The 19,128-nt window shown below is 44.0% G+C and overlaps 1 protein-coding gene across 2 annotated transcripts in view; it reads right to left on the bottom strand.

Annotated features, from left to right (window-relative positions):
• pxna (paxillin a) overlaps nucleotides 1-16,834 on the bottom strand; it is a 29,768-nt gene extending 12,934 nt beyond the window's left edge. Inside the window, exon 1 of one of the 2 annotated variants that reach the window (XM_030091055.1) lies at nucleotides 16,583-16,834. In XM_030091055.1, coding sequence (XP_029946915.1) covers nucleotides 16,583-16,595 — 13 coding nt within the window. In that variant the 5' untranslated portion in view covers nucleotides 16,596-16,834. Of the gene's footprint in view, nucleotides 1-803; nucleotides 867-16,582 lie in introns of those variants that run through there. The other variant, XM_030091056.1, reaches the window with a different exon arrangement.
• Nucleotides 16,835-19,128: the final 2,294 nt, after the last annotated feature.

The raw sequence follows: 19,128 nt of genomic DNA, 5'->3' as shown, positions 1-19,128 counted from the left end.
ATGAACAGCGCAGGCTGTATTACTGAATACTTATTTTAGCACGCTCACTCACCAGAGTAGGGTTTAGTTTCTCCTGCAGAATTTCACAAGTCCTAAAACATAAGGTCCTAAATTAAAACCCAAACTTGATCGAACAAGTAGGAATAACAGTAAACAACTGTTGTTTATTATTAATGTGGATTTTTGAGAATATTTAAGAAAATTAAAGACCTCAGAAGTGTCAAACTCAATCGAGGAAACAAGCATGAAAATGTAAGTATCCAGTAAACAGCAGAAACAGAAACTGTAAATGAACCATGCTGCCATTTTTAAACCAACTGAAAGCCATTTCAACTACTGCAAAGTGTAATATTCTATAAGAAGTCCCTGATGATATTGCAGAGATATTTCTACGGTGTGTTCACCAGCACATTCTGCTCTGAAGTCCCGTCCTAAATTTACACCCTGGGTCAAGAGAGACAAACCCACAGCCGAAGTGACGGAGAGACGAGACGTACCTCAGAAAAAGACAAAACGGTACGACCGCGGAGGTGAAGAGGAGCTACTAGAGCTACTATAGAAAAAGAAGACGCAGCAAGAAGAGGAAGAGGACAACCTAAACATACTGTCTGTCAGGCAGGAACTGCCTTTCTTAACTCTACCATCAGAGGACGAGAGGCGAGGAGGGGGGGAGGAGGGGGCCGCGGCAGAGAGCAGAGGAAAGGGTCAGGGCTCAGAGGGGAAAGGAGGGGTTAAAATTAACAGCAGGTTTAGGTTGATCCCTCCGCCGCTGCCTCAGAGCTCAAATGAGAGACCCTACTCACGCAAACGATGACCCGCTGACGGCAGTCTCTCAGGCGGGGGTAAGTCCAACTCCAGCAGGCTGAAGGCTAAAGGTGTACGCAACGCGGTGAAATGAGGAACACCGGGTGCAATCAGCGCTCTTATCAGCCGACGAGCCCAACTTAAGGGAGTGGTACCACAAAGGTATATAAGGGGAATAATCAGCCCCTCCTTCGTGCTGTTAGCTCAGGCGCTGCTTAGGTTGCTCGTGACTCACACTCGTTTTACCTCAGAATGCTCCAGGTCACACTATATGTAGTCATTTAAGTTCAAACGTGTTACCATAATACTTATTTTGCAATCTAAAACACTGCTGGAGCTTGACGGGAGGCACCTGAAACCTCAACCTGAGTGCTGGTGTCCTCACTACGGGTGGCTGACTGGACTACGGTGGCTTCCAGACTGAGAGGAGACACAGCCGGAGCAGAGCCAGATCAACAGCAGATCCACTTGGACCGACTCGGCTTCAGCATGGCTCACATGCCAGGCGACTGGGTTTCACAGCAGAGCTGGATACAGCAGAGCCCACTGTTTACAGTGTGTGTGGTTTTTTTGACAGGTGCACCTGACTTTCAACAACACTGCAACAAAGGGAGACAGGTAAACGTAAAACTCTTCCTCTATTTCACTACAATAAACTCAAGCACAACCCAAGCAGTAAACTACAAATTGATAGATAAATTTTCATTTTTATTCAGTCCAACACTCCAGTACAAGAACATATCCTGAGGTACTAAATAATGAGAAGAAAAACAATAACCACTGGTTTAGACAACATTTGAGCAAGTCCGCACATCCATCCAGGGAAGGCAGGCCAAAACATGATTTAGTTCTCATCACATACCTCTCCGAAACATGGCGTGAATAAACAGTGTGAATATCTGCCGGGCTCAGTGACTATCTTCTTCTCATGTCGGAATAAAGTTTTGCTGCAGCTGGTGGAGATCTCAGTCAACAGATGCAAGTCCAGATGGTTTACACAAGAGATGTTAATCAACTTAGCTCTGGAGCTGAACTGGATTTAACCCTGCTTATAAAGACTCTGCTGCTCTAAAATACAGTTACTGCTCCAACACCAGCCTCCAGGCTACACGAAACACGCGGCACATTTGGCACTGGTTCCTGTTAGTGAAGCGGCGGTCTAATATCAAAGGCAGTGCGATATCAAAACGAGGTGAATTAACTGAAATCAGCAGTTTCTTTCCGTCCGCTGTGCAAGTCGTGATGCACGAGATGTATTTTCCTCCCCTTTCGGGGTTGCTTTTTGCAGCAAATGATGCATGCTCTGCATGCTCTGACCCATCTGTGAGCTGCACAAGCACACAGAGGTGTGTCAGCCTCCTCTGCCAAGTAAACATACCACCACACACAGGCTCAAAGCTCAAATGAGTTCCCCAGTGACCAAAAAAGGAACTACAATGAAAAGAGGAACTGATGAGATACGAGCGCCACATCCTAAAACAAGCCCCTTGAATCACTGTTATCTTTCGGAACACAGGCGTAAACTTTCCGAGGCAACTGTAAGTCGCTCATGTTTCTCTGAGAACTAGTGATGATAACTTTCAGGAATTAATTCCACCAGGGGCATAACTTCTTCGGGTTGACAGGCTGAGTTCAGTGAGGCCTGGAGACGGGGGAGTTTCCTGAAAAGCAGAAGGCTCGAACAAACCGCGAACATCAGTGCAACACAGTGCTCAATGACACGGCAGGGCACAGCTGGGCTCAGACAATGAGGACTGGAGGTGGGGAATGTCGAGAGAGATAGTGACTCAAACTGGGAAGTGTGTGTGTGTGTGTGTGTGTGTGTGTGTCTGTGGCACGCAGCAGGCAAATCCTCAGAGGCTAAAAATGTGGGTTGACAAAGATTAAGGAGACTCCCTTCCTCCCAGATGAATGGCGCGCATTTTAATTACACCAAGACTGCATCGCACGGGGCTCATTACAGGAAAGAGAGAGCGAGCGAGATAAAAAGGGGACCCGGGTGGCAGAAGAAGGGAGGAAAAAAAGACAGGAAAAATTAGGAATGAAAGGGTGGGTGTGCAGGAAGGAGCTGGATGGGGGGGGGGGGGTTCAGAAGAGGAAGCCATTTGAAGAGGCAGCTCTGCTGGCAGTAAAGGGCAGCACTGATCACTACCTTCCTCAGAAAAACTGAAGATTAAAAATAAATGGGATCTAATTAGACAAAGCAGGGGTGCTCTTGCTCCTGACAGGCCTGATCACTCTATATTCCTGCATGTCAACAGATGCGTCCATTACCCAGGACAGGACATCCTGCCTGCTGGACTCTGCACACACCCCGCCTCCATCGGCGCTGACCGCTGCACAGAGTCAATCAATGCCTCCCACCGCTCAACACATCCACTCCTGTTTACTTAGCCATGCTGGGAGTGACGCCTTTCAGGGAGTAGGCCCTATGAAATTTAACATAACAAAATACAGCGTTCAACACCCCGCAGGGGGCGATGTTGAGTTGTCAGTGAGCGCTATGCTGACACGGCTGCCCTTTCTTCCTCATTCTGATGACGGCGTTCAGAAAATACTTTGTATCTGTGGAGTTCATGAATACCAAGGCCCTCACTGAGACATGGGCCCACATGAAAACGAAACAGGCAAAGATCAGATGCAGAAGGCTGTCTCTGCGCAGCACGTTTACCTGTGTTCCCTGACCTCCTTCCTACATCTCCCTGCTTTCATTCCTTCCTGCAGTATCTGATGTGTTGCAAGGTGCTCGCTGGCTGATACGAATTCCTAACATGCCACAGCCCGTCTTCCATACACGAGAAAAAGGGTGAAGGGAGTGAGAAATGTGAGGTGTACACCCGTTGAGAAAGATGGTGTGATGAAACAGAAGAGGATGAACTACAGACAAGTCGGGACACATTAAAAAAGGATAAAATCGTCAACTATCAGGCATGTTATGTCCATAATGTTGGAGCATTTAGACACTTGAGGAGCTTGTTTATACCATCACACTGGGTTTGAAATGAAATGAGAAGCACAGACTTTCAGTTGGTTTGACTTGGATACAAATCCCTTCAAATTAAAGCTGAAAGTCTGCATTTAACTAAACTGACTGGATTCATTTTGGTTTTACTGCTGTGAAATTGTTGGGAAAGGTGCGATGAATGAGCACTTTGTCCCCTTTTCACAGTTGCACATCAACTTGCAGTATCAGGTGGTTCTTTAATACGACAAACTCTTGTTATCAACAGTGTGAATCTTGTCTGCGGTTGGATGGTTGTATTCCAGACGTCCTGTGGGCAACTGTGCTGAATAGAGGAGTGCAAAGTTCGATTCTTCTGCTTTTTGGTAGGCTTTTTTTTTTTTTTTTTTTAAATTGTGTAGATATCATGACCGGTCTGCAAGTCATGGTTATGAGAGGCGTGCATGCTAAATATGGGAGTAAAATAAGTTTAAGCACATCTTGACTGCTGGATTTCAAACATAATGTGGCAGTTTACAGAGTTTGCAATACTAAAATATACTAAAGTACTGCCAGTGTTCAAATATTTATGGAGTAGGCTGCAGATTTTTCTTGAAATAACTAAAAAACACATAAGATGCACAAGTTGCATAAGTTGTGCATTAGCATAAAGTGACAACCTTTCATGTTGTAATGTTAAAGAAAAGGCCTTGCAGTGTGACACAAAGTGACACGCCCTTATGCACACGATGAATTCCGCTCTCTACGTGCTTGCATCAGAAGGAGATTCAAACAGAAAAAAAAAAAAGAAAAAAAAGAAAAAAAGAAATCTGCAGTGCATTACAGCCGGCTGGGCCGTGTGTTAGACAGCAGCAGGCCTGCGCCTGAGCTCATTTGGAGCGCTCCAGCAGGCACAAAAATTAAATCACAGCAGAAACACACACAGAAACACACAGGTGCGACGGTCGACGACAACACTGCACGCAGGTGCCTCTCGGCGCGGCTGCCTGCACATACCAGAGACAGCGCGAGGCATCTTAGCCCTCTATAAATATGTTCCCGCCTGACCCCGACCTGTGGGGGAAGAGGCATACGGCCGATGATGGATGGCCGAGCGGGTCAAAGCAATCGCAGGACATTACAGACCACCCAACCAGCTGCTGCGACATATTAGATTACATCTGCTGGACGCTGTTGTACGCAGTGTGTACAGAAGACTGCGGTTGGAGTTTCCTCGTGTCGAGATCGATGAAATGATGCAGATATTGTTACACGGCCTTGTAATTATGTTACAGAATCCAGCTGCAGACACACAAACATGCCCTCAACTCCGCCCCATTCACTAAGCAAATAATACAGTATTACAGCATTAGCAGTGAGGCGCTGTTTCTATTTTATCTGTCCTTCAACATGTGCAGCATCTGCTGTGTTTGCTATTCAATCTGCTGATGTGATACTGAAGTTTAACACACCATGATATGAAACGTATTCGTATAAGGAAAATCATTCTAACACAGTTTATAATGCAGAAAATACCTTCTAAGCATTCTAATGTTAAACGTTTCAAAAATATACTGAAATTACTATTTAAAAATACGCTAAATGATGAATTAACCAAAAGGTCGTGATGGCCTAAAGGTTAGAGGGTCATCACTGTGGGTCCTAAAGTGTCACCTTTGACCTCGGGCACCGCAGCATCGCGACCCAGCACTCCTTGTATGTGTAGTTATGTTCAACTCTGAACAGGATCACTTAAATACAGAGTATTAATATCCCCAAAGGGAACAGAGTAAAAACGCTTTATAACATCTGTTTGAAACACAAATCTCACCGACCATACGGAACCATCCTGCCCGAGGAGGGGCGGCTCGAACCGGCAACCACGTGACCCGACAGCATTTTTTTTATCACTACTTTATTTTCACAGCGTGAGGTGAGACAAACTTCCCGAGTTCTTCCTTTGTGAAGGCGTTTTTTCCACAGAGACACAGCCAGGAGCTCCGGCTGTCTCTTGACAATAGCTCAGTAATGGGGAGTGACTCACTCACATGCATTTGGTGTCAGAAGACGTGTTCTCAGAGCGGGCTGACACAAATTTCCAGCCAGTGACATTTAATATGACACAAATCATCATCGTCACACAGCAGCGGCGCTCCTGGTAGCCGAGACACAAGCAGTATGAGGAACGAGCTTCCGTCTTATGTCGGGCGAGGAGCTGCAGAGGAGAACTCTGATGAATCGCTTCTGTTGATTCAACGATTTGAAGGTTTTTGAAACAAGTCATCACAGTGTGAAGCCATGCACTGATAGAACAGGTATTTATTTAACTATTTTTGTATATTTTCATTAAAAAAAAAATCTTATTGGTTATTGGTGAAACTATTACCTTCATTTCCTGTCTGTCATCACACACCCATTGTCAATGGAAAAGTCTAGTCTAAATCAGCCGTGATCAATACTTGATGCTTCAATTTCCTACAGCTTTATAACATTTAGCTGGCTGATCCAGTGAAAACATGAACACTGTGTGGCACACTGACAGGTTTAAAGAGGTTAAACTGACAGTTTAGTTCACAGTACGGGTTCGCACTCTGTTCACCTCAACAAGAAGCTAATATTGAACAAAAAAAAAAAAAAAACCATCTAGCTTCACAGCAGCTGGTGGGTGGCACACAAAGTAATTAACACCTGAGGAACCAACTGTGGTTCACATGAGTTCAAGCAGAGCTGAAAAACAGAATACTGGAAGTAATTAAACCTGATAAGCTGAAATGTGAACTCCTGTATAAAATAAAACAAGCAGGCAGTGCCAAAACCCAACAGTGGATGAAATATAACCAGGAGAGAGAAAACACAATTTAATGAGGAAAACAGGTGAACATTTCATAAAGTTGTATAAACGAGCTAAGCTGGTTTTAAGAACCCTTAATGGCAGTGGTCTGACCTGTCTTTGAAAAGAGTGTAACTACATGGAAAAAGTGGCAGTGTGACACTGCAGCGATGGCACGGCTGCTGGTTGACACCTCAGCCCTGTTCTCCGCTCAGCTCGCCGACGAGTTCTCTTTTCTCTGACACGTCTCTATATTTGACCTCAACATGCATAATAGAAAGCTGCAGACGACTCGCTGCGAGTCAGAGTGAGACTCTAATACGCTTCTCTGAGTTTAAGGTCTAACCAGTGAAATCTTATTAAGAGTATTAACATGTAAAACGGCATATCAGAGACTAAGAGTACCGACTTTCTCTCCTGCCTCATGTTTCAAAGCCTTTTCTGTCAAAGAGGCACCTTAGTGCTGATTTTACATGTTTTCTTCTTAGGAAGGCTTATTTATTCAGCACACTGGAGCTTTCCTTTACTTTTCTGATGACTATTCCAGCATTTCAAACTGGAGTTTCTAAAGCAAACACATCAAAATGTGATTTAATATTATTATAATGGCCCCCAAAAAAATGTCTCACACTCAGGGAGTAATCATCATTAAAATGGTATGTACTGTATGTGATGATAAGCAAAGACGTCATCAAGTAGTGTAATATCACTGATGATGAAGTGCTACTCAAATACATAATGTTGGGATCTTTTTGTTTTATTTGGACATCAAATTAACAATGCTCTTTCTCTTCCTGGAGCCAATTTGAACCAGATGCAACTGAGCCACCTTCGAAGGAAGTGTGCTGCACCAGTAGCATTTCAAAAGTAGAGTAGTTGTTGATTTTGTTGTTTTTAGTCATTTTCCCTTGATTTTTTGTGCTTTCATGCTTCCAGCATTTCATTCAGACATGGTGAATGAAATACAACCCATTGTCAACACTAACAAGAGCAGCAGGGCTCCATGGTCCAAATATGCTGACTAGCAGAGCATGAATGCACAATGCTTGAAAATCCATTTCATTGCACTCAGTCTTTTAGAACATTTCTATTGCAAGTGATGTTATTACTGTGATGATAACAAATTTACCATATGTCACATGTGCATGCATGCATATTTGGAAGCATGTATTTATCTAAACTGGGGATATCAAAGCAACATCTAAGCATTTGATATATTTCACTCTAAATCAGGTCCAGCAGTAGTGATTTCCTCTAACGTGCTGACGGCTGACCAAGAATATCAGAACTGCTTTTAAACTACTACTTTTTTTGTTTTGTCTGTATAATTACTGCGTTGTAGAGCTGCTGGCTACTCGCCTATACTTTGTCTTGTCTCTCCTGTCTGCTTTTAAGTAGCTTTTAATTATTTTGCCCGATTCTCTTTCCATGTTTTTCTGCGTTCAAGCTGTTTTTGCTGTTCTGTTCAGGGTTGTGAGCCGTATTTGTACTTTTTTTTTTTTTTTTTTGAAATCCTTGCTGCTAACCCATGAGCCACAGGGGGGACAACATATCCTCTGACTGGAATTACTTCATTTGAAGGAAGAGTAAAATAATTAAAGGATTGTTGAAAGTATGAATAATGCATCAACTGCTGCATACGCCTGACAGAACTGGAGGTAAAAAGGGAGACGGGTGTTTCAACAGTAAAAATAATACCAGTGGAAACATGAAACACACTCTCTTGTTCGCCGTCTCGTCTACCTGCCTCTTCCTCACTTTTTCTCCCAACAGTCAAATGCTCACAGAGCAAGAAAGAGACAGTTTGTGGGCCAAATGCTTTCCTGTGGTTTACATGTTGCCCCTGTGGTTATTTTGGGCCTGTTTGTGCATGCAGAAACTGTGAAAGCCCTTCAAAAAAATGCAGCAGAAGCACTCAGGCTGCATTTATTAAAAAGAAAATATGAAGAATATTGTGGAGAGTTCTGTACAGAATGCTCTCTTGACTTAGTTTTGATAACTCCAACCTGGTATTTGACTGAAAACAATAGAAAACTGAACAGAATCTGGTCAAAAGGAACATCTGCATTCTAAACAGAGTCCCTAAATATCTGCGCAGTCAAACCAGTCTTAAAGGAAATCATACACAAACCAGAAGGACTGTCAAGAATAGACCTTCTGTGGGTGTGCAACATAAAATCACACTGTGATGACATTTGTTTTGTTTTTTCTAAAATAACCCCGAACAGATGCTCTGACAGTGTGGGAAGACGATCTCTGTCTTACAGAGTGTGAATAACACAGATCCCCGGTCCACATCCCCTCTTTTGGCAGAAATACTGCTAATGCAATGTTGGGAACCACGTGCAATAAAAATAACTTTTCTCATGTTAGTGAGGTGTTTTAATTCTAAAGAACCTGGTAAGTCTTTGTAAATATTCTGAAACTGTCCAAAATGTTGTGTTTTGCACCACCGTAAGTTGTCTCTGATGTAGTCGTCTTTCACAAAAAGTGATGTGAAATTGTCATGAAAATACACGCACACTGTATCGATTCCCGAAATACTATATTGAACTGCGGGCCGCTTGTTAACGCGGTGTGAAAATACAGCGGCCGGTAATCACTTCCCGTGTCGCTTCCTCTCTGGAAGAATTAAAGGAGGACAGATTTCAACACTGGCCCCGAGCAGCTGACAGAAGGACACTTTATTTTTGAGTCAGGTGGTTGGGAAACAAAAAGGCACATCTCAGTGTGAGGGCGGCACAGAAATGCATACATGGTTTTTTTTTTTGGTTTGTTTTTTTTAAATGCGAGTTTCCTGTATGTCACATCTTTGATGGTATTACAACAACTGAAATACAACGCCGGGACTGTGGCGCATTTTTTATTACCAGATCAATGCCGATAGACAACCCTGAGGCTAAAAACAGTCAAGTTGTTTATAGCTGATGAAGTACCTCACAGATAAAATGACCAATTCAACTTTTCGACTGGCTCTACTACTTCTTCACACTAATCACACAGACAGCTAAAATACTAATGTATGATGCTGTTTGAGATTTAATTACTGGGATTTAACTGACAATGTCCACTGATCTTGAGTGTAGATTTAATGCGTTTCATTTTTTTGTGTTTTTTTGCACAGCTGGAAAAAGCTATATTCCCTACAAAGAGACGGCTGCCGGGACGGACAGGTGAACGGAGGGATGGGGAGAAGGGGATCATTCAAACTTCTCCTAATCAGTTCTGTCTGGTGGTGTCTGGGCTGAAGTAGGTCACAGCACCAGAAACAAGCGGCTCTTTGTCTCCCTGCGGCAGGACGAGGACAGAGGGAAGATGATGGAGAGGAGGGTTAGCGAGGCCCGTCGAGCTGGCCAAATCATCTCACTGAAAAACAATCAGTGCCATCCGGGTGCCAGAAGCTAGCATATGTGTGTGTGTGTGTGTGTGTGTGTGTGTGTGTGTGTGTGTGTGTGTGTGTGTGTGTGTGTGTAACCTCTTGTTAAGCCGACACCCTCGTAAACCTGTGGCGCAGTAATCCCACCATCAATGGAGTCATTAACTCGAATGGGATCTAGATCGGGCTTTCCTCAATGATCCTCTTTAAACAAGCCAGATGCTGATTGTATACGCAGCCAAAGCTTGAGCAATTTGATACACACACCACACACACACATCCCATCCTTGCTCACACTCGCGTCTCCTCCACCATCCTAACTTCCCATTTCATCAAAGGCTCGCATTGTGGCAGAATTATATCCCAAACAGGGCAGCAGCAGCAGCGTGATGCTGACTGTTTAAACCTGAGCCAGGGCCTGAGGAAACCTGCTGGGCACACACTCGTTTTCTAATAAAACAGTCATGTCTTATCTGAGCTCGCAGCCACACCAACCGCACAACCTCTTAGACAAATGACATTTGGGACCCAATTAGTAGTAAAGCCTGAAAAATCAAGCTGGCACAAGGTCACCTGACACTGTGAAAGGCACGTTCGTGATTCATCCTGCTGAAGCAGGAGACCACTAATTTAGCTACAGTCAAACCAGTTGAGAGATTCTGTGGTTCCTCTTAGCGCGACCAATCAAATCCCGCCTTTACTGGGACACGGTTGCCGTCTGTGCGCCACTGTCATACCGGCCGTTTTTCAGCTCGCATCAAAGCGATCGCCGTCACCGCATCAACCGAGCCGTCAGTCAGCGACAGACTGGCGGGGATGAGAAGCTCACAACAAAGTCAGCAGGGAGCACAGCTCATCAGAGCGCAGCGGGCTAACAGCTCCAAGCATTAACGCCCACAGAATAAAGCGTCTAATACGCAGAGCGAAACGTGTTACTACTGCACCCTGCATTCTCCATTTAGATTTTCTCAATGAGGCAAAGTTAACAAGCAGCTGTGGCTGCTCTGAAAGCGGCGAAAAAAGATGTCCGTGAAGGAAGTCGACTAAACAGGATGGGATGAGGCATGTCCACAAGTTATTGTGACTGATACAATGTCCGTAATGTAGCAGCAAAGAAACTTTTCAGCTGCCACTACAACAGAGATGAGGCTCTGGGCTCTCCCTGTCAGGAGCCATTTGTCTCGCCGGATGAGAAGCTGCACAATAACAAGGACTCAGTGAGTCCAGCCGACAAAATCCCGCAAAGATAGACATGACTGGCGCGGGCAGCGACCGCTCTGTCGGACTAAAGCTGCAGCTACACCGAGATTTCGCCTGCAACCCCCGGAGCCTAAATATGTTGCATGGCTGGAGGGGCTCTTCCCACACAAAACCCTGCTTCTAAAAAAACCCACAGCTTGAGCGCTGAGCGCCGCGGGCTGCTGTTTCGGTGAGCTGGACCCATGAGAGATGACAGGACGGTTGGCTGAGCGTCGGAGGAGCTCACGCTGCTTCGTCAGCTCCCCCGTTCAAAGCTGTCCGTTCTCACCAGCAATTTACAATCAGCAGTCTGCATAGGTTTAGTGTGTGTGTGTGGTTGTGTGTGTGTGTGTGTGTGTGTGTGTGTGTGTGTGTGTGTGTGTGTGTGCCGTATGTTCCAAAGCCCGGCAGCATTTTGATTTTAAAGTCAAACAGATGGACGCACCCAAGGGGGAGATGCGGGGGATTCTCTGCAGCCTTTAAGTTGCAATATTGTGTTTGTGATTTACGTGCATGTGTCAAGCACGAGACACTCATCCGGCTTGGGTTGATTCATCAGGATGAGGGTCACTGAAAATAGCAGGTTTTTTTTTTATGGGTTTCGTGAAGAGGAAGTTAACTGGAGGGATTTTTTTTTTCTTTTTGTCAAAGGAAACTTTGAAGCCTGGACTGGCTTCACACTTAAAAGGAGAGATTTTGTACTCCACTTCAAAGAAGGTGGGCAGCCACAACTGGAGCAGCGCCGCAGATACAAGCCGGGTTCTCCTTTGTATAGATGAAGGGCCTCATAAAATCCATCCACCACTTCTTATGCAAGAAAATCGGGACGTCTTCACAGTTCCTCTGGTTGAATATCAAAGTGTTTTCAAATCCAGCCAAAATGATCTTTTCCTATTAATGTTAAGATTTCTGATCATAAAGGCACACTTTCACAAGACAAACATTTGGAGTTTCCTGATTCCAAATCAGTCAAGGAAGCCAGCCGCCCAATAAGAGCCTGTTAAAAGGGAGTTGTTCCTCTTTCCTTATGCTCATGAGTTGGGTTTGTCACGTCGATATGACACTGAATTTGGCTCAATGAAGTTAAAACTTAAATACCAATACTGCCAGATGGGCAGATTGAACAGTTTCACAAGTTTCTGATGGAGAGAGAAAATATTTAGAGGAGCAGCACTCAAACAACCACTTGTCACATCCAAGGTCTGTAGAAGAGTGAGCAGCCACATTACGGTGAGCTCTGAGCATCGAAAACAGGTTCACGGTGCAGAAGTAGAGTCCAGTCAAACTATTAAACATGCAAATAAACACTTTTCGGAAGAGGTCCTCTAATGGCAAAAAGGCGATCCAACCATGCACCGTCAGGTATATCACGTTGTAGCGACAAACACAGAGGACTTGACACATGTTCTGTGGTAAACTGTACTTCAACCAATGGAACAAAACACTTAGCTGCAACAGTAAAAAAAACAAAAAACTTGCACTAGCGCTCCTCCATTCTTATTTATAGACATAAATATATAGGCTGTTCAACTTGTAAATATTTAGCAAGTACAGCCAGAAACAGTCTACTTTTGCCAACATGCACCAAACAAGACCTTTGAAGTGCACTGATCCACATATAACCACCTATAATATGGAAAGGATGTAAGCGAGAAGGCAAATCATTTCTTAAAAGCAGCTATGAAAAGACAAAGGAGTTTGTTAGACCCTGATTATGGCAACTGGAATCGATGGGTTTTGTTCTGTAAAGGTGGCTTGAAATGTTCCAGCCTGCAGAATATGAATTGAACACTTCACATAAATGCATTTAATGAGCTTTGACAAAAAAAAAAAAAGTGAGTGAAAAACCACCATTCAGGTCTAAACCACTTTTTTCTGCCACAGTCAAACAAAAAGCAAAACGACACATGTTCACGTGAGAGCCGTCTGACGTTTCCTTTGGTCTTTAAACAATGAGCCAACCTAAATTTAGACTCAGCGGAGTATCTAGGCTACATCAGATCTCATTTGGACTTGGTGAAGAACTCGTCTGCCCACGCCCACTCGGTGAATGACATTTCTAACACTGCAGCTGCTGCACAGACAAGGCTCTGGGGAATTAGTGCACTTCAAATGACGGCGCTAAAGTGACAGTAAAACAAATCAGTGAGAGCGACGCAAAGAGGCGATGCAAAAGACATACTGAGAGATGAAAGTCAATGAAACTAAGTTAACTTTGTAGGCTAGTTGACATTCGTGTCTTGTAGGGGCAGCCTCAGAGCGGGGAACCACGAAGCAGCTCCGATAGCTGAGGAGGGGAGGTCAATCAAAGTTTGCCTGAGACCTCATCAAAGCACTGAAATTGCAAAAAGCTGCATAAAAAATTCAAATAATAAATACGTTAAAAAAAAGAGTTTTGTACAAAAAGCAGATATTTTGTCACTGTCAAGCTTTCCAATCTGCCTTGATCCAAATCTTCCTAAAAGCTAATCTTCTCTCCTGCAAACTTATCCAGCCTGACACTGCCAATAGATTGCAGCCTGCAGTTTTCTATGTGGCTCACCACAGGAATGGAGGGGAGTGGGGAGAGAGAGGGTGGGGCAGTGCAGTGCTGAAGGAGGACAAAATTTGGCTGGGGCCCAATCGCCGCATGTGGGCCTGATCCACTCCGACACCCTCCCCGAGATCGGCGCTGCACCGCCCTCACGGCCCGCGCTGAGGGAAGCGTGGTGATATAACAAAACTCCAGCGTGTGGACATGTGCAGATAAGAGGAGGAAATGCTTTCAGAGGATGAAGGCAAACCGGACAGTCGGAGGCACTGCTTTCCTGTGAGAGGAGGAGGGGTGACATGAGGAATTGGAAGAAATGGGTTTAAAAAAAAAAAAGAAGTAGTGTGGAAATGGAGAAAAGAGAGATGTCTGCTGGTTGGCGACAGGATTTTAGGTGCTGCTGGCTCAGCTCTGGAGAAGAAGGACTCTCCTCTGCTAAAAATACACACAGGTTTTGCTGTCCTCTCTGGGTCAGAGATAAGTGGATCCTCACTTCGACTCAGTCTGGTGGCGGTGCTTCTTCATATCCTGCCTCGGCAACGAAACTATTTAAAAAATTCAACAAATCTAATTTCCATAAACAGGTGGAGGCAAAAAAAAATCCTACTGAAGATCTCCTCACAATGACAGAGCAGGGGAATATGGGGCGTCTGCTTTTTTCACTGCACTCGTCTGCTACTTTTTTATGTCTCAGCTAAAACGATGACAGAATTTACAGCCCCGTGACATAGTAATTACACTGGCTTGTGTAACACTTTTTTTTTCAGCAGCTACTTTAAGGAAAGCCCTCACCCTGGTAAGCTGAGAAGGTATCCATAAATATTGACTGGATATAGAGTGACCGATATTCTCATTACACGCCCACTCCTGCCACCGAGGTGCCAAAGTGAGAATTGGGTTTTGGCCCAAAATGGCTCCATCCAGGTGTTTCTTTATGATAGTACGTGAGAAAACACTTCCTCAACACTTCTTGAAAACAGAACCAGCATGTAAATTCCCTCATGCAGCCGGACTTTGACAGCACGTTCACCTGCCGCTCCCAGCGGGCGCTGGAACTTTTTGGACGGCTTTTGGAAGACGTTTATCCTCCCAGACTTCGCGAAAGCATACTTGTGTGTTTTTTTAGCGTCCGACGAACCCGACTCCTTCGATGCATTTCACAAATGTCCTGCTAAACTTAACCTTACGGCCGCCGAGGGGGTGAAAATACCACAGGAAAACGCTAATCCTGGCAGCACCATGCAGGCTGCAAAACCTCCCGTTCAACACACCTCTGCTACACCATTTACTTCAAAAAATATCAATCCAGGTCTGCAGTCGGTTGGGCGGCGAAGGGGACAAATATGTTGCCTTTCATCTGATCTTATACACTAAATATTTAGTGTGCGCCTAGAGTGCATCGCTGTCCATTTACTGGATAATCATGTCAGGAGTGTGTGTATGTGTTCATTCATTTGTCTTGACTATCAAAACCAAACTGTCTGGATTAGGATTAATTACAGTGAGTAATCCCATAATAAACATAACATGTAGAAAAGCTGATATTTTACAGGAACAAATTTAACAACCACAGTAAAGCTCTTAAAGTGTTGCACAACAACAAACTGTCATAAAACGATGACAGAAAGGGAGGGAAGGAAACGATAAAGGAAACAGAAGCAAAATAAACATTAAAGTGACACAAAACATCAATGAGAACGACAATAAAAGAGATGCACGACAACTAGAGGGAGAAATAAAAATCACACAGTATGCAATGTGGCTACGACCAATAAGAAAAAGACAATAAACAGAACCGGAGGGAGGTGTCAACCACTTCAGGAAATCCAGAATGACCACAAAAACAAGAGCAGCACAGGGACGTAAAGCAAACTACTGCAAATGCACAGCAGCACTCAGATGACGACTGAGGCAAAAACAACAGCAAAGAGACGTATCATGAGAGCAAAATGATGTGGATCAACCCCGGTGAGGCTGAACGACATGACAAACAGCCACGAACAAACCACTGACACAAAACAGACACAAAGATGATAAGAAAGTCACTTTGTATCTCTTTAACAAAAACTAAAAGCTCTGAGATTAAAGCGCTCGTGGCCCCAGTATCTCACAAGCAGCTCGTGAGTGTCACAGAGACAATCTGAAGAACCAGGACAGGGTGTGTGTGAGTGTGTGTGTGTGTGTGTCCTGCTGGGCTCTACAGAGCCCGTCAGCTATCACACAACACACCCTGCGGCTTGACATTTTTCGCTGTCACAACGTGCACCGTATTTCACAGAGTTAACCATGTCCTCTCACAGCTCTGCTGGGTGTGTGTGTGTGTGTGTGTGTGTGTGTGTGTGTGTGTGTGTGTGTGTGTGTGTGTGTGTGTGTGTGTGTGTGTGTGTGTGTGCGTGTGTGTGTGCTGCACACAGGTCCTGCTCACACACACACACACACGGACACTGGGTCACTTTAAGACTGATTGCCTTCATCAGAGCTCTCACTGTTGATGTCCCACCTGCAGCAGCACCACTTATGTAATCCTGAGCAGAGCCCATCAAATGTCAACTGGCTGGAGGGCTCATTTATTTATTTGTTTGTTCTTTTTTATGATTTTTGAGGAGCGATGGCTCTAAAAAGTTCACGGATCCTCGCTGCGGTCTGTCGTGTCTGATGGAGCCGTTTAAACCCTGTGGCTGCAGCGACGCTCACGTTACAGACACGGAGGAGGCTTATAAACCTGTAGAAAGTCGCTGCAGGGGGTCCGGGTCCGGGTCCGGGTCTGGGTCTGGGTCTGGGTCCGGGTCTGACTGCGTACACCTCCACGCACGCGCGCGTATCAAAGCATCGTGCGTATTCACGCGTTCACGCGGAACTCACCTAAATCATCCATGGTGGCCGGAAATGGTTCCAGTGCTGAGAACCGGACCGGGGGTCCCTCTGAGGCGGCGGCGGCGGCGGCGGCGGGGCTGGAGACGCTGCGGACTGGGCTCCTCGGCGCCGAGGCTCCGCTCGCTGAAGGCGGGGGAAGTTTTCAAGTCCGCCCGCTGCTCGACGACTCTCCGACACACTCGCGGAAAAAAGAAAAAACGCACACTTACGCACACACATAGCCAGCTGCCCCCCCACCGGGAGTTTCCAGCAGTCCACATCCAGCCCCCCTGCCAGCCCACCAGCCGCAGCGCGCAGGGACCAGCGCCCCCCAGCGGCCGAGAGCGGGACTGACCGAGGACACACCAGGACACAGCAGGAGGATGGCTTCTTTTTTTTTTTTTTATCTCTGAGAAGAAATCCTGATGAAAAAAGTAATTATACAATTATAATAATTTTATCCAAACACACGCCTTTCCTACTGAATTACTTTTGTGTTCATCCATCCTTGATCTTCTATCTTGTTCAGGGTCACCCCGTAATATGCCTTTTATTAGATTATCTATAGACAGCATTGGGTTGTGTACTTGAGCAACAGGCAAAAATATACAAATATTATGATTAATATAATAGTTTTTGAAAGTCTTTTATATTTTTTGCATTTAGAGATTAAATAAACTGCCCCACTCCACCATCACTGAGCTTCACTCACTTGGTGTGTGTGTGCACAGCAAATTTTCCAGTGTTGAATTAACTCTTAAAGTGTTAAGAGTGGTCTCATATATACACTGTTGGAGTGTTAAATGTAAGTGTTAAATATACACTTTAAAGTGTTCATTCTAAGAATTAACACTGTATAGAGTTAAATAGGAACACTGGTCAACAGAGAAGAATATTAATATAACTCTACAGAGTGTCAGCATTAGAAAATTAACACTGGTCAGTGTTGAGATTTTAACACTACAAAAGTGTATATATGAGACCACTCTTTAACACTTTCAGAGTTAATTCAACACTGGAAAATTTGCTTTGTGTGTGTGTGTGTGTGTGTGTGTGTGTGTGTGTGTGTGTGTGTGTGTGTGTGTGTGTGTGTGTGTGTGTGTGTGTGTGTGTGTGTGTGTGTGTATGTGAGCGTGTGTGTGTGTGTGTGAATGTCCTTCTTACAGATTTCAAAGAGTTCTGATGCAGCAACTGAAACAGTATAAATATATAAGAAGTTATTCATCATGGTGCACTGGCCAGCAAACCTCCAAGTGCTAAGGCAAGTTTCCATTGGAGACACATTTCCATCTATGTCCAAAACTGTGTGGTATTTCAGATCCAATATTTTTTATGTGTGTACGGTGTGTGACATGATTCAGTTCTTGTGTACACAACTAAAAGCAGTCCCAGTTTTTTTATGAACACAGAAATGAAGCTCTCTGTTTAGTTTGTTTTGGTGATGTGCCGCGGATGAATATTGATCTCATGTTATGACGCACTTCACGATCTGACCTGCTGTGGACTTAACGGTTTGATATAAAGTGAGAACCAGGAGGCCCTCAGTTTCTCATCAGGAGCAGCATGCATGCAGATGAAGCAACAAAACTCTTAAAGGAGAAGAGCTGCATGAAAATTCATCAGTGTGTAGAAATAGTATGAACATCATCATAAGAAATGTGGTCTAATTTGGTCCATTTCCAATGAATTCAGTGAAGAATCTGATTCTTACATGCAAAAAAACCTTTATGAAATTCACAAACGGCAGGAAACATGATGGTCACTGTTTGAAAGAACAATAGAACACAGGTTGAGTTGTACTTGTTTTTCTATAGATCCCGAGGTGAACATAAGAAAGAGAATGATTCATTTTCATGTGACGTTCAACACCTTATCCTACAGTTTGTGGAAGGCATCATAAACAGTGGCTTCATATTCTGAGCCTATTTGGTAAAAATGAATAAAGCAGTCCAAACTACTTTTAGAAATAAATTAAAAAATACCAGTTGTTATCAAAACTTTCTACAAAGAGAATCTGCTTTTACTGAAGACTAATTGGAATACTGCACAATACAGCTCAAGAATAGACTCACTCTGAACAAATGACAGTTTTTAACGAAAGAAATCCTCAGTTTATCTCTGGAGGAACATAAAGACTAAATGCTATATTGGCTCTCTAGTCAACATCCATATAAACCTCAGAGGAAGAGAGTTAATTGCCTCCCTCAGCGTACTGTAATGTGGCTTCATAATTATGGTAATATTCCTATAAGTGTGAGATGTTCATCAGAGAGATGATTGCTACGGGTTATTTTGTTTGTAATTAAAGATGTCACAACAGAACTTCACTTTGGAGCTTTAAAATGTTTTCTTATGAGTGCAGTACTATATGTATGTTATATTTCCTTCAAGAACAAACTTGATAGTTACATTTTTACAATAATAAATTATATTATAACATGTATCATTGCCAATTTATTATTGTTGTTTTTGTTATTATTATTATTATTATTATTATTATTCCCTCTTCCTCATTTGGCCACTAGAGGGGGTCCTTGCACAAATGTTTACAGGTG

Source organism: Salarias fasciatus, chromosome 5 (assembly GCF_902148845.1).
Source record: "Salarias fasciatus chromosome 5, fSalaFa1.1, whole genome shotgun sequence".
Taxonomy (NCBI): Eukaryota; Metazoa; Chordata; class Actinopteri; order Blenniiformes; family Blenniidae; genus Salarias; species Salarias fasciatus.
Note: the sequence above shows the minus strand (reverse complement) of the source record. Positions and strands in the feature narration are given on the sequence as shown.